At 48.9% G+C, this 15,595-nt stretch overlaps 1 protein-coding gene across 1 annotated transcript; it reads left to right on the top strand.

Annotated features, from left to right (window-relative positions):
- Window positions 1-364: 364 nt before the first annotated feature.
- LOC127918938 (alpha-actinin-1-like) lies at window positions 365-12,987 on the top strand (the record flags this gene model as incomplete). Its single annotated transcript, XM_052502209.1, has 4 exons — window positions 365-385; window positions 7,264-7,378; window positions 9,050-9,054; window positions 12,829-12,987. Coding segments are annotated over exons 1-4 (300 nt in total), but the record flags the coding sequence as incomplete, so codon positions are not given.
- Window positions 12,988-15,595: the final 2,608 nt, after the last annotated feature.

Raw genomic sequence — 15,595 nt, 5'->3', positions numbered from 1 at the left:
CAGGAGACAAGATATTTATGGCCTTGATGTCCTTCTGGATAATGCTTCTACTGTTAAACTGTTGTAGTATAAACAAAACACGCTTTAAAACTAGGGTCATCGAAGATCCAGATGCTTTTCCTAATTCCTATGCTTTTGCTTCTGTTGTATGTTGTGCCTTCAGACCGCAGACAGACAATGTGAAAAAGTCCTGGTTCCTGCATAGCATCTCGTGCTTCACTGCCTCTCTTCTTACTTAGTTACTCCTCTGCTCCCTGTGGAGCACGAGGCCTCAACCAGCCCAGCTGGACTATCCTTCCTGTAACGACTGTAGCCTCAGAGCAAGAGAGCCCTGACCACAACACTCAGTCATGTGATCGTGAGGATGGCTGCCAGACCAGAGATGGTATGTTATGGGTTAGTGCTGCAAAGTGCTTGAATGACCCAGAGAGCTGGAGAGAGGAGAGAGAGAGCTGGAGAGAGGGAGAGAGAGAGCTGGAGAGAGGGAGAGAGAGAGCTGGAGAGAGGGAGAGGGAGAGAGAGCTGGAGAGAGGAGAGAGAGAGCTGGAGAGAGGGAGAGAGAGCTGGAGAGAGGGAGAGAGAGAGCTGGAGAGATAGAGCTGGAAAGAGGGATAGAGAGAGCTGGAAAGAGGGATAGAGAGCTGGAAAGAGGGATAGAGAGAGCTGGAGAGAGGGAGAGAGAGAGCTGGAGAGAGGGAGAGAGAGAGCTGGAGAGAGGGAGAGCGAGAGCTGGAGAGAGAGCTAGAGAGAGAGCTGGAGAAAGGGAGAGAGAGAGCTGGAGAGAGAGAGCTGGAGAGAGGGAGAGCGAGAGCTGGAGAGAGAGCTAGAGAGAGAGCTGGAGAAAGGGAGAGAGAGAGCTGGAGAGAGAGAGCTGGAGAGAGAGAGCTGGAGAGAGAGCTGGAAAGAGGGATAGAGAGAGCTGGAAAGCGGGATAGAGAGAGCTGGAAAGCGGGATAGAGAGAGCTGGAGAGAGGAGAGAGAGCTGGAGAGATAGAGCTGGAGAGAGGAGAGAGAGAGCTGGAGAGAGGGAGAGAGAGAGCTGGGAGAGAGGGAGAGAGAGAGCTGGAGAGAGGGAGAGAGAGAGCTGGAGAGAGGGAGAGAGAGCTGGAGAGAGAGAGCTGGAGAGAGAGAGAGCTAGAGAGAGCTGGAGAGAGAGAGCTGGAGAGAGGGAGAGAGAGCTGGAGAGAGGGAGAGAGCGAGCTGGAGAGAGGGAGAGAGCGAGCTGGAGAGAGGGAGAGAGCGAGCTGGAGAGAGGGAGAGAGCGAGCTGGAGAGAGGGAGAGAGCGAGCTGGAGAGAGCGAGCTGAGAGAGGGAGAGAGCGAGCTGGAGAGAGGAGAGAGGGAGAGAGGGAGCTGGAGAGAGGGAGAGAGGGAGAGAGGGAGCTGGAGAGAGGGAGAGAGGGAGCTGGAGAGAGGGAGAGAGGGAGCTGGAGAGAGGGAGAGAGCGAGCTGGAGAGAGGGAGAGAGCGAGCTGGAGAGAGGGAGAGAGCGAGCTGGAGAGGGAGAGAGCGAGCTGGAGAGAGAGAGCTGGAAAGCGGGATAGAGAGAGCTGGAGAGAGAGCTGGAGAGAGAGAGCTGAGAGATCGAGCTGGAGAGAGAGCTGGAAAGAGGGATAGAGAGAGCTGGAAAGCGGGATAGAGAGAGCTGGAAAGCGGGATAGAGAGAGCTGGAGAGAGGGAGAGAGAGCTGGAGAGCTGGAGAGATAGAGCTGGAGAGAGGGAGAGAGAGAGCTGGAGAGAGGGAGAGAGAGCTGGAGAGAGGGAGAGAGAGAGCTGGAGAGAGGGAGAGAGAGAGCTGGAGAGAGGGAGAGAGAGAGCTGGAGAGAGGGGAGAGAGAGAGCTGGAGAGAGGGAGAGAGAGAGCTGGAGAGAGAGAGCTGGAGAGAGAGAGCTAGAGAGAGGGAGAGAGAGAGCTGGAGAGAGGGGAGAGAGAGAGCTGGAGAGAGGGAGAGAGCGAGCTGGAGAGAGGAGAGAGCGAGCTGGAGAGAGGGATAGAGCGAGCTGGAGAGAGCGAGCTGGAGAGAGGGAGAGAGCGAGCTGGAGAGAGGGGAGAGAGGGAGCTGGAGAGAGGGAGAGAGGGAGCTGGAGAGAGGGAGAGAGGAGCTGGAGAGAGGGAGAGAGGGAGCTGGAGAGAGAGAGGGAGAGAGGGAGCTGGAGAGAGGGAGAGAGCGAGCTGGAGAGAGGGAGAGAGCGAGCTGGAGAGAGGGAGAGAGCGAGCTGGAGAGAGCGAGCTGGAGAGAGGAGAGAGAGCGAGCTGGAGAGAGGGAGAGAGCGAGCTGGAGAGAGGGAGAGAGCGAGCTGGAGAGAGGGAGAGAGCGAGCTGGAGAGAGGGAGAGAGCGAGCTAGAGAGCGAGCTGGAGAGAGGGAGCTAGAGAGCGAGCTGGAGAGAGGGAGCTAGAGAGCGAGCTGGAGAGAGGGAGCTAGAGAGCGAGCTGGAGAGAGGGAGCTAGAGAGCGAGCTGGAGAGAGCGAGCTGGAGAGAGAGAGAGAGAGCGAGCTGGAGAGAGAGAGAGAGAGCGAGCGAGCGAGCTGGAGAGAGAGAGAGCGAGCGAGCTGGAGAGAGAGAGAGAGAGCGAGCGAGCTGGAGAGAGAGAGAGCGAGCGAGCTGGAGAGAGAGAGAGCGAGCTGGAGAGAGAGAGAGCGAGCTGGAGAGAGAGAGAGCGAGCTAGAGAGAGAGCGAGCTGGAGAGAGAGAGAGCGAGCTGGAGAGAGAGAGAGCGAGCTGGAGAGAGAGAGAGCGAGCTGGAGAGAGGGAGAGAGCGAGCTGGAGAGAGCGAGCTAGAGAGAGAGCGAGAGAGAGCGAGCTGGAGAGAGAGAGGAGAGAGCGAGCTGGAGAGAGGGAGAGAGCGAGCTGGAGAGCGAGCTGGAGAGAGCGAGCTGGAGAGAGCGAGCTGGAGAGAGAGAGAGAGAGAGCGAGCTGGAGAGAGAGAGAGAGCGAGCTGGAGAGAGAGAGAGCGAGCGAGCTGGAGAGAGAGAGAGAGAGCGAGCTGGAGAGAGAGAGCGAGCGAGCTGGAGAGAGAGAGAGCTGGAGAGAGAGAGAGCGAGCGAGCTGGAGAGAGAGAGAGCGAGCGAGCTGGAGAGAGAGAGAGCGAGCTGGAGAGAGAGAGAGCGAGCTGGAGAGAGAGAGAGCGAGCTGGAGAGAGAGAGAGCGAGCTGGAGAGAGAGAGAGCGAGCTGGAGAGAGAGAGCGAGCTGGAGAGAGAGCTGGAGAGAGAGAGCTAGAGAGCGAGCTGGAGAGAGCGAGCTAGAGAGAGAGAGAGAGAGACCTGGAGAGAGAGCTGGAGAGAGAGAGCTAGAGAGAGAGAGCGAGAGAGAGAGAGAGAGAGGGACCTAGAGAGAGAGAGACCTGGAGAGAGAGACCTGGAGAGAGAGACCTGGAGAGAGAGAGCTGGAGAGAGGGAGAGAGAGAGCTGGAGAGAGGGAGAGAAAGACCTGGAGAGAGGGAGAGAGAGACCTGGAGAGAGGGAGAGAGAGACGGAGAGAGAGACCTGGAGAGAGGGGGAGAGAGAGAGCTGGAGAGAGGGGGAGAGAGAGACCTGGAGAGAGGGGGAGAGAGAGACCTGGAGAGAGGGGGAGAGAGAGACCTGGAGAGAGGGGGAGAGAGAGACCTGGAGAGAGGGGGAGAGAGAGCTGGAGAGAGGGGGAGAGAGAGAGCGGGAGAGAGAGGGAGAGAGAGAGCTGGAGAGAGAGAGGGAGAGAGAGCTGAAGAGGGAGAGGGAGAGGGAGAGCTGGAGAGAGAGAGCTGGAGTTTCACAAAGCGGGAAGGCCGGGGTTTCACTAAGAGGGAGGGCCGGGGTTTCACTAAGAGGGAGGGCCGGGGTTTCACTAAGAGGGAGGGCCGGGGTTTCACTAAGAGGGAGGGCCGGGGTTTCACTAAGAGGGAGGGCCGGGGTTTCACTAAGAGGGAGGGCCGGGGTTTCACTAAGAGGGAAGGCCGGGGTTTCACTAAGAGGGCAGGGAGGGGTTTCACTAAGAGGGAAGGGAGGGGTTTCACTAAGAGGGAAGGGAGGGGTTTCACTAAGAGGGCAGGGAGGGGTTTCACTAAGAGGGCAGGCCGGGGTTTCACTAAGAGGGCAGGGAAGGGTTTCACTAAGAGGGCAGGGAGGGGTTTCACTAAGAGGGCAGGGAGGGGTTTCACTAAGAGGGAAGGCCGGGGTTTCACTAAGAGGGCAGGCCGGGGTTTCACTAAGAGGGCAGGCCGGGGTTTCACTAAGAGGGCAGGCCGGGGTTTCACTAAGAGGCCGGGTTTCACTAAGAGGCCGGGGTTTCACTAAGAGGGCGGGGTTTCACTAAGAGGGCGGGGTTTCACTAAGAGGGCGGGGTTTCACTAAGAGGGCGGGGTTTCACTAAGAGGGCGGGGTTTCACTAAGAGGGAGGGCCGGGGTTTCACTAAGAGGGAGGGGCGGGGTTTCACGAAGAGGGAAGGCCGGGGTTTCACGAAGAGGGAGGGGTTTCACTAAGAGGGAGGGCCGGGGTTTCACTGAGAGGGAGGGGTTTCACTGAGAGGGCGGGGTTTCACTAAGAGGGCGGGGTTTCACTAAGAGGGCGGGGTTTCACTAAGAGGGCGGGGTTTCACTAAGAGGGAGGGGTTTCACTAAGAGGGCGGGGTTTCACTCAGGGGGCGGGGTTTCACTAAGAGGGAGGGGTTTCACTCCGGGGGCTGGGGGCTCTCTGCTCTGCTCCGGTCCTGCCGGTCCTCCCCGCCCCTGGAGACTGGGGGAATGTGTGTGATTAACCCAGGTTCTCATAAAGATGGGTTTCAGCAGGATGCATGGTGTTATGGCGGGCCCCGTGCTCATGCCAGCTCCCGTTAGGTCAATAGGCTGTCAAGCCAAAGGCTGAGGAAAGGAGGGAGGGAAAGAGGCAGGAAGGGAGAGAGGGAGGGGGAGGGATAGAGGGAGGGAGGGGGGGAGAGAGGGACAGGAGGGAGAAAGAGAGGGAAGGAGAGAGAGTGAGAGTGAGGCAGGGGAGGGAGAGCCCAGATGTTTCCTATCATCAGGTGGTTATGTTAGTAACATGGAATGGTCTGGATCTGCTTCTGCCACTAAAACCCTCAGGCACTCTGTACTACTGTGTTCTATTTAAGGGATAATGCCCTCCAAGCCGGCGTTGGGAGGGTATGAGTGTTGTTCGGAGAGAGAGGCCCGTTAGGCCCGAGACAAAGTCAATATATTATCCGGATTCGAGGACATTTTCACTTCTACACAACGGGCTACTAACATATTCAAATAATGATTGACATATTTTAATATATATATATATTTTTTTAATTTTATTTATTTATTCATACTATTTCATCCTTTCACAAGATATAGTCCCGACACAAATCTAGGATTGCTAGAGACGTGACCCATTTTTTTTTGTTCTGTATCTATATGGACTCGACCCAAGTCGTTAATTCTAAATGTTCCATTGCCATACTGGCTGGCAACGTTCATATCCCCTCCTTGCTCGCTAGCCAACTACGGCGAACTTCGTCACGAAAAAACATGCAGCCAGAATAACAGCAAAGTAGCTGCATTTTGTATTTGTTGAAGCTGTTTTCTAGTGACATTTATTTGGATCCATAACAATGAGCTCATGAGGCCCGGTTTCACCTGGCTGAGAAAGTGTGCTCTCGTCAGGACACTTGTTCAGAGGAGCTAGCCAACAACACAACTAACACACTCACTTCAAACTGAAGAAGCTGGAAACACTGCGAACTAGCTGCGTTTTGTTTGACGTTTAAAAAAATATTTGTTTGTTTGTTGTATATATCCACTAAAAATGATGCCAGCTGATTCGTGATTTTGACTGGCTGAGAAACGCCGTCTGTCTGTTTCATCCCGACTCCGACACGTTCATTACTATGGGACAGATGGAGATCGAATTTGAATATTGAAACAATTTTGCAAATGTCAGAGAGACAGAAAGAAAGGTTTATACAAATCTCCGCTGTTGAAAACTAAATGTTAGTCTAAAAGAAATGTGAGATGATGTCTAGATGCTTTTTATAGTGGAGATCAGGTTTATAACATCCCTGCCTGGGCTGATGAGACAGTGGATCGCACAATCAGATGGAACAGATTAAACAGGCAATTTAACGCAATAGATTTAGCCGGTGGCAACTTGAGGAATAGACACCGGCTGGAATGCGGTTTTAACTAATCAGCATTCAGGATTAGACCCACCTGTTGTATAATCTATTTGATTGTTCTCTACTGTGGTCTATTCTATTGTTCTCTACTGTGTTCTATTCTATTGTTCTCTACTGTGTTCTATTCTATTGTTCTCTGCTGTGTTCTATTCTATTGTCTTATACTGTGTTCTATTCTATTGTTCTCTGCTGTGTTCTATTCTATTGTCTTATACTGTGTTCTATTCTATTGTTCTCTGCTGTGTTCTATTCTATTGTCTTATACTGTGTTCTATTATATTGTTCTCTGCTGTGTTCTATTCTATTGTCTTATACTGTGTTCTATTCTATTGTTCTCTGCTGTGTTCTATTCTATTGTCGTATACTGTGTTCTATTCTATTGTTCTCTACTGTGTTCTATTCTATTGTTCTCTACTGTGTTCTATTCTATTGTTCTCTACTGTGTTTGTTCTATTCTATTGTTCTCTGCTGTGTTCTATTCTATTGTTCTCTGCTGTGTTCTATTCTATTGTCTTATACTGTGTTCAATTATATTGTTATCTAATTATGTTATGTTATGTTCTATTGTTCTCTAATATGCTCTATTTTATTGTTCTCTGTTGTAATATAATATTATATTGTTCTCTACTGAATTATATTATATTATATTGTTCTCTATTGTGTTCTATTATATTGTTCTCTATTGTGTTCTATTATATTGTTCTCTATTGTGGTCTATTATATTGTTCTCTTGTGTTCTATTCTATTGTTAACTACCATGTTCTATTCTATTGTTCTCTACTGTGTTCAATTCTATTCTACTGTGTTCTATTCTATTGTTAACTACCGTGTTCTATTCTATTGTTAACTACCCTGTTCTATTCTATTGTTAACTACCGTGTTCTATGCTATTGTTAACTACCGTGTTCTATGCTATTGTTAACTACCGTGTTCTATTCTGTTGTTCTCTACCGCGTTCTATTCTTCACTACCGCGTTCTATTATATTGTTCTCTACCGTGTTCTACTCCATATTCTGATCTTCACTATGCCTGCATCATAGTAACAAACACCATAGTAACTTCGCCATCCATGGTAACGACCACCCTGCTTCTTTCTTACTAACTGATGCCTGCTCCTGTCTCTCCTCCCCAGACGTTCACGGCCTGGTGCAACTCCCACCTGAGGAAAGCAGGAACACAGATCGAGAACATCGAGGAGGACTTCAGGGACGGACTGAAACTCATGCTGCTGTTGGAGGTGATATCAGGTGAGGAGGAGAGGCCTGGTGCCCACGCGTATCTGTAATGGTGCCCACGCGTATCTGTAATGGTGCCCACGCGTGTCTGTAATGGTGCCCACGCGTGTCTGTAATGGTGCCCACGCGTGTCTGTAATGGTGCCCACGCGTGTCTGTAATGGTGCTCACGCGTGTCTGTAATGGTGCCCACGCGTGTCTGTAATGGTGCCCACGCGTGTCTGTAATGGTGCCCACGCGTGTCTGTAATGGTGCCCACGCGTGTCTGTAATGGTGCCCACGCGTGTCTGTAATGGTGCCCACGCGATGTATCTGTAATGGTGCCCACGCGATGTATCTGTAATGGTGCCCACGCGATGTGTCTGTAATGGTGCCCACGCGATGTGTCTGTAATGGTGCCCACGCGATGTATCTGTAATGGTGCCCACGCGATGTGTCTGTAATGGTGCCCACGCGATGTGTCTGTAATGGTGCCCACGCGATGTGTCTGTAATGGTGCCCACGCGATGTGTCTGTAATGGTGCCCACACGATGTATCTGTGATGGTGCCCACGCGATGTGTCTGTGATGGTGCCCACGCGATGTATCTGTAATGGTGCCCACGCGATGTATCTGTAATGGTGCCCACGCGATGTGTCTGTGATGGTGCCCACGCGATGTGTCTGTGATGGTGCCCACGCGATGTATCTGTGATGGTGCCCACGCGATGTATCTGTGATGGTGCCCACGCGATGTATCTGTGATGGTGCCCACGCGATGTGTCTGTGATGGTGCCCACGCGATGTATCTGTAATGGTGCCCACGCGATGTATCTGTGATGGTGCCCACGCGCGTCTGTGATGGTGCCCACGCGATGTATCTGTGATGGTGCCCACGCGATGTATCTGTGATGGTGCCCACGCGTCTGTGATGGTGCCCACGCGATGTATCTGTAATGGTGCCCACGCGCGATACATATCGTATCGTGAGGTCCCCTGGCTATTCCTTACATATCGTATCGTGAGGTCCCTGACTATTCAATACATATCGTATCGTGAGGTCCCCTGACTATTCAATACATATCGTATCGTGAGGTCCCTGACTATTCAATACATATCGTATCGTGAGGTCCCCTGACTATTCGATACATATCGTATCGTGAGGTTCCTGACTATTCAATACATATCGTATCGTGAGGTCCCCTGACTATTCAATACATATCGTATCGTGAGGTCCCTGACTATTCAATACATATCGTATCGTGAGGTCCCCTGACTATTCGATACATATCGTATCGTGAGGTTCCTGACTATTCAATACATATCGTATCGTGAGGTCCCCTGACTATTCAATACATATCGTATCGTGAGGTCCCCTGACTATTCAATACATATCGTATCGTGAGGTCCCCTGACTATTCAATACATATCGTATCGTGAGGTCCCTGACTATTCAATACATATCGTATCGTGAGGTCCCCTGGCTATTCCTTACATATCGTATCGTGAGGTCCCTGACTATTCAATACATATCGTATCGTGAGGTCCCCTGGCTATTCAATACATATCGTGAGGTCCCTGACTATTCCTTACATATCGTATCGTGAGGTCCCTGACTATTCAATACATATCGTATCGTGAGGTCCCTGACTATTCAATACATATCGTATCGTGAGGTCCCCTGACTATTCGATACATATCGTGAGGTGAGGTCCCCTGACTATTCGATACATATCGTATCGTGAGGTCCCCTGACTATTCAATACATATCGTATCGTGAGGTCCCTGACTATTCAATACATATCGTATCGTGAGGTCCCTGGCTATTCAATACATATCGTATCGTGAGGTCCCCTGGCTATTCCTTACATATCGTATCGTGAGGTCCCTGACTATTCAATACATATCATATCGTGAGGTCCCTGACTATTCAATACATATCGTATCGTGAGGTCCCCTGGCTATTCCTTACATATCGTATCGTGAGGTCCCTGACTATTCAATACATATCGTATCGTGAGGTCCCTGACTATTCAATACATATCGTATCGTGAGGTCCCTGACTATTCAATACATATCGTATCGTGAGGTCCCTGACTATTCAATACATATCGTATCGTGAGGTCCCTGACTATTCAATACATATCGTATCGTGAGGTCCCTGACTATTCAATACATATCGTATCGTGAGGTCCCTGGCTATTCAATACATATCGTATCGTGAGGTCCCTGGCTATTCCTTACATATCGTATCGTGAGGTCCCCTGGCTATTCCTTACATATCGTATCGTGAGGTCCCTGACTATTCAATACATATCGTATCGTGAGGTCCCCTGGCTATTCCTTACATATCGTATCGTGAGGTCCCTGGCTATTCCTTACATATCGTATCGTGAGGTCCCCTGGCTATTCCTTACATATCGTATCGTGAGGTCCCTGGCTATTCCTTACATATCGTATCGTGAGGTCCCCTGGCTATTCCTTACATATCGTATCGTGAGGTCCCTGACTATTCAATACATATCGTATCGTGAGGTCCCCTGGCTATTCCTTACATATCGTATCGTGAGGTCCCTGGCTATTCAATACATATCGTATCGTGAGGTCCCCTGGCTATTCCTTACATATCGTATCGTGAGGTCCCTGGCTATTCCTTACATATCGTATCGTGAGGTCCCTGACTATTCAATACATATCGTATCGTGAGGTCCCCTGGCTATTCCTTACATATCGTATCGTGAGGTCCCTGACTATTCCTTACATATCGTATCGTGAGGTCCCCTGGCTATTCAATACGTATCGTGAGGTTCCTGACTATTCAATACATATCGTATCGTGAGGTCCCCTGGCTATTCAATACATATCGTGAGGTCCCTGACTATTCAATACATATCGTATCGTGAGGTCCCTGACTATTCAATACATATCGTATCGTGAGGTCCCCTGACTATTCAATACATATCGTATCGTGAGGTCCCCTGGCTATTCAATACATATCGTATCGTGAGGTCCCTGACTATTCAATACATATCGTGAGGTCCCTTGACTATTCAATACATATCGTATCGTGAGGTCCCTGGCTATTCAATACATATCGTATCGTGAGGTCCCCTGACTATTCAATACATATCGTATCGTGAGGTCCCTGACTATTCAATACATATCGTATCGTGAGGTCCCCTGGCTATTCAATACGTATCGTGAGGTTCCTGACTATTCAATACATATCGTATCGTGAGGTCCCTGACTATTCCTTACATATCGTATCGTGAGGTCCCCTGGCTATTCAATACGTATCGTGAGGTTCCTGACTATTCAATACATATCGTATCGTGAGGTCCCCTGGCTATTCAATACATATCGTGAGGTCCCTGACTATTCAATACATATCGTATCGTGAGGTGAGGTCCCTGACTATTCAATACATATCGTATCGTGAGGTCCCTGACTATTCAATACATATCGTATCGTGAGGTCCCTGACTATTCAATACATATCGTATCGTGAGGTCCCTGGCTATTCAATACATATCGTATCGTGAGGTTCCTGACTATTCAATACATATCGTGAGGTCCCTTGACTATTCAATACATATCGTATCGTGAGGTCCCCTGACTATTCAATACATATCGTATCGTGAGGTCCCTGACTATTCAATACATATCGTATCGTGAGGTCCCTGGCTATTCAATACATATCGTATCGTGAGGTCCCCTGACTATTCAATACATATCGTATCGTGAGGTTCCTGACTATTCAATACATATCGTATCGTATCGTGAGGTCCCCTGGCTATTCAATACATATCGTATCGTGAGGTCCCTGACTATTCAATACATATCGTGAGGTCCCCTGGCTATTCAATACATATCGTATCGTGAGGTCCCTGACTATTCAATACATATCGTATCGTATCGTGAGGTCCCCTGGCTATTCAATACATATCGTATCGTGAGGTCCCTGGCTATTCAATACATATCGTATCGTGAGGTCCCCTGACTATTCAATACATATCGTATCGTGAGGTCCCTGACTATTCAATACATATCGTATCGTGAGGTCCCTGGCTATTCAATACATATCGTATCGTGAGGTCCCTGACTATTCAATACATATCGTATCGTGAGGTCCCTGGCTATTCCTTACATATCGTATCGTGAGGTCCCTGACTATTCAATACATATCGTATCGTGAGGTCCCCTGGCTATTCAATACATATCGTATCGTGAGGTCCCTGACTATTCAATACATATCGTATCGTATCGTGAGGTCCCCTGGCTATTCAATACATATCGTATCGTGAGGTCCCTGGCTATTCAATACATATCGTATCGTGAGGTCCCCTGACTATTCAATACATATCGTATCGTGAGGTCCCTGACTATTCAATACATATCGTATCGTGAGGTCCCTGGCTATTCAATACATATCGTATCGTGAGGTCCCTGACTATTCAATACATATCGTATCGTGAGGTCCCTGGCTATTCCTTACATATCGTATCGTGAGGTCCCTGACTATTCAATACATATCGTATCGTGAGGTCCCTGACTATTCCTTACATATCGTATCGTGAGGTGAGGTCCCTGACTATTCAATACATATCGTATCGTGAGGTCCCTGGCTATTCAATACATATCGTATCGTGAGGTCCCTGACTATTCAATACATATCGTACCGTGAGGTCCCTGACTATTCAATACATATCGTATCGTGAGGTCCCTGACTATTCAATACATATCGTATCGTGAGGTCCCTGACTATTCAATACATATCGTATCGTGAGGTCCCTGACTATTCAATACATATCGTATCGTGAGGTCCCTGACTATTCAATACATATCGTATCGTGAGGTCCCCTGACTATTCGATACATATCGTATCGTGAGGTCCCTGACTATTCAATACATATCGTATCGTGAGGTCCCTGACTATTCAATACATATCGTATCGTGAGGTCCCTGACTATTCAATACATATCGTATCGTGAGGTCCCTGACTATTCAATACATATCGTATCGTGAGGTCCCTGACTATTCAATACATATCGTATCGTGAGGTCCCTGACTATTCAATACATATCGTATCGTGAGGTCCCTGACTATTCAATACATATCGTATCGTGAGGTCCCTGGCTATTCAATACATATCGTATCGTGAGGTCCCCTGACTATTCAATACATATCGTGAGGTCCCTGACTATTCAATACATATCGTATCGTGAGGTCCCCTGACTATTCAATACATATCGTATCGTGAGGTCCCTGACTATTCAATACATATCGTATCGTGAGGTTCCTGACTATTCAATACATATCGTATCGTGAGGTCCCTGACTATTCCTTACATATCGTATCGTGAGGTCCCCTGGCTATTCAATACGTATCGTGAGGTTCCTGGCTATTTCCCAGCCCTAGTATCTGTAGTTTCCTGTTCGATAGTGACCTCTAACCCCTGACGTCTGATTGTGTTTCCTGTCCAGGAGAGCTTGGCCAAACCAGAGAGAGGGAAGATGAGAGTTCACAAGATCTCCAACGTCAACAAAGCTCTCCACTACATCACCAGTAAAGGAGTCAAGCTGGTGTCCATCGGAGCTGAGGGTGAGTTCAACAATATCCTGGTCACTATTGACACTGACTGGAATGTAAGTCCACTAGACTGTAGTACACTAGACTGTAGTAAACTAGACTGTAGTACACTAGACTGTAGTACACTAGACTGTAGTACACTAGACTGTAGTACACTAGACTGTAGTACACTAGACTGTAGTACACTAGACTGTAGTACACTAGACTGTGGTACTATGTAGTCCACTAGACTGTAGTACACTAGACTGTAGTACACTAGACTGTAGTACACTAGACTGTGGTACTATGTAGTCCACTAGACTGTAGTACACTAGACTGTAGTACACTGGACTGTAGTACACTGGACTGTAGTACACTAGACTGTGGTACTATGTAGTCCACTAGACTGTAGTACACTAGACTGTAGTATACTAGACTGTGGTACTATGTAGTCCACTAGACTGTAGTACACTAGACTGTAGTACTATGTAGTACACTAGGCTGTAGTACACTAGGCTGTAGTACACCAGGCTGTAGTACACCAGGCTGTAGTACACCAGGCTGTAGTACACTAGGCTGTAGTACACTAGGCTGTAGTACTATGTAGTACACTAGGATGTAGTACTATGTAGTACACTAGGCTGTAGTACACTAGGCTGTAGTACACTAGGATGTAGTACACTAGGCTGTAGTACTATGTAGTACACTAGGCTGTAGTACACTAGGATGTAGTACACTAGGCTGTAGTACTATGTAGTACACTAGGCTGTAGTACACTAGGCTGTAGTACTATGTAGTACACTAGGCTGTAGTACACTAGGCTGTAGTACACTAGGCTGTAGTACACTAGGATGTAGTACACTAGGCTGTAGTACTATGTAGTACACTAGGCTGTAGTACACTAGGCTGTAGTACACTTGGAAGTAGTACACTTGGAAGTAGTACACTGGACTGTAGTACACTGGGCTGTAGTACACTGGGCTGTAGTACACTAGGCTGTAGTACACTAGACTGTAGTACACTAGGCTGTAGTACACTAGGCTGTAGTACACTAGACTGTAGTACACTAGGCTGTAGTACACTAGTCTGTAGTACACTAGACTGTAGTACACTGGACTGTAGTACACTAGACTGTAGTACACTAGGCTGTAGTACACTAGTCTGTAGTACACTAGACTGTAGTACACTGGACTGTAGTACACTAGACTGTAGTACACTAGGCTGTAGTACACTAGTCTGTAGTACACTAGACTGTAGTACACTGGACTGTAGTACACTAGACTGTAGTACACTAGGCTGTAGTACACTAGTCTGTAGTACACTAGACTGTAGTACACTGGACTGTAGTACACTAGGCTGTAGTACACTAGACTGTAGTACTAGCCTCATTAGACCAGCCCCATCTCGCGAGTCCTGGTCAAAAGTAGTGTTATTTGGGACACCTCCATTGCACCCTGGTGACGGGGAAGGGTGGGGGCTAGTGACTGTTGGGTGAGGGCTGGTGACCGGGAGGGGTGAGGGCTAGTGACTGTTGGGTGAGGGCTGGTGACGGGGAGGGGTGAGGGCTAGTGACTGTTGGGTGAGGGCTGGTGACGGGGAAGGGTGGGGGCTAGTGACTGTTGGGTGAGGGTTGGTGATGTGTGGGTGAGGGCTAGTGACTGTTGGGTGAGGGTTGGTGATGTGTGGGTGAGGGCTGGTGTTAGGACAGGGGTGGGAGGTTGGGATTAGTGACAGGACAGGGGTGGGAGGTTGGGATTAGTGACAAGACAGGGGTGGGAGGTTGGGATTAGTGACAGGACAGAGGATAGGAGGTTGGGATTAGTGACAGGACAGAGGATAGGAGGTTGGGATTAGTGACAGGACAGAGGATAGGAGGTTGGGATTAGTGACAGGACAGGGGTTGGGATTAAATTTAGTGACAGGACAGAGGTTGGGATTAAGTTTAGTGACAGGACAGAGGATAGGAGGTTGGGATTAGTGACAAGACAGGGGGTGGGAGGTTGGGATTAGTGACAGGACAGAGGATAGGAGGTTGGGATTAGTGACAGGACAGAGGATAGGAGGTTGGGATTAGTGACAGGACAGAGGATAGGAGGTTGGGATTAGTGACAGGACAGAGGATAGGAGGTTGGGATTAGTGACAGGACAGGGGTTGGTGGCACCTTAATTGGGGAGGACCCGGCTCGTGGTAATGGCTGGACCTGAGTGAGTGGAACGGTATGAAATACATCAAACTTGGTTTAATAATTCGATTAGCTCTGTTTCCAGCCATTATTGCGAGCCATTCTCCCCTCAGCAAGTGTCCAAATTGTTCCACGGGGATGCTTCCCACAGTTGTGTCAAGTTGTCTGGATGTTCTTTGGGTGGTGGAACATTCTTGATACAAACGGGAAACTGTTGAGGATGGAAAAACCCAGCATCGTTGCAGTTCTTGTCACAAACCGCTGCACATGGCACCTACTACCAAACCCCAGTCAAAGGCACTGCAATATGTTGTCTTGCCCATTCACCCTCTGAATGACACACGAACACAACCCATGTCTCAATTGTCTCAAGGCTTAAAAATCCTTCTTTAACCACCTGTCTCCTCCCCTTCATCTACATGTCTCCTCCCCTTCATCTACATGTCTCCCTCCCCTTCATCTACACTGATTGAAGTGGATTTAACAAGTGACATCATTAGAG

Source organism: Oncorhynchus keta, unplaced genomic scaffold, assembly GCF_023373465.1.
Source record: "Oncorhynchus keta strain PuntledgeMale-10-30-2019 unplaced genomic scaffold, Oket_V2 Un_contig_15286_pilon_pilon, whole genome shotgun sequence".
NCBI lineage: Eukaryota > Metazoa > Chordata > Actinopteri > Salmoniformes > Salmonidae > Oncorhynchus > Oncorhynchus keta.
This window is presented reverse-complemented; position numbering and strand designations above follow the sequence as displayed.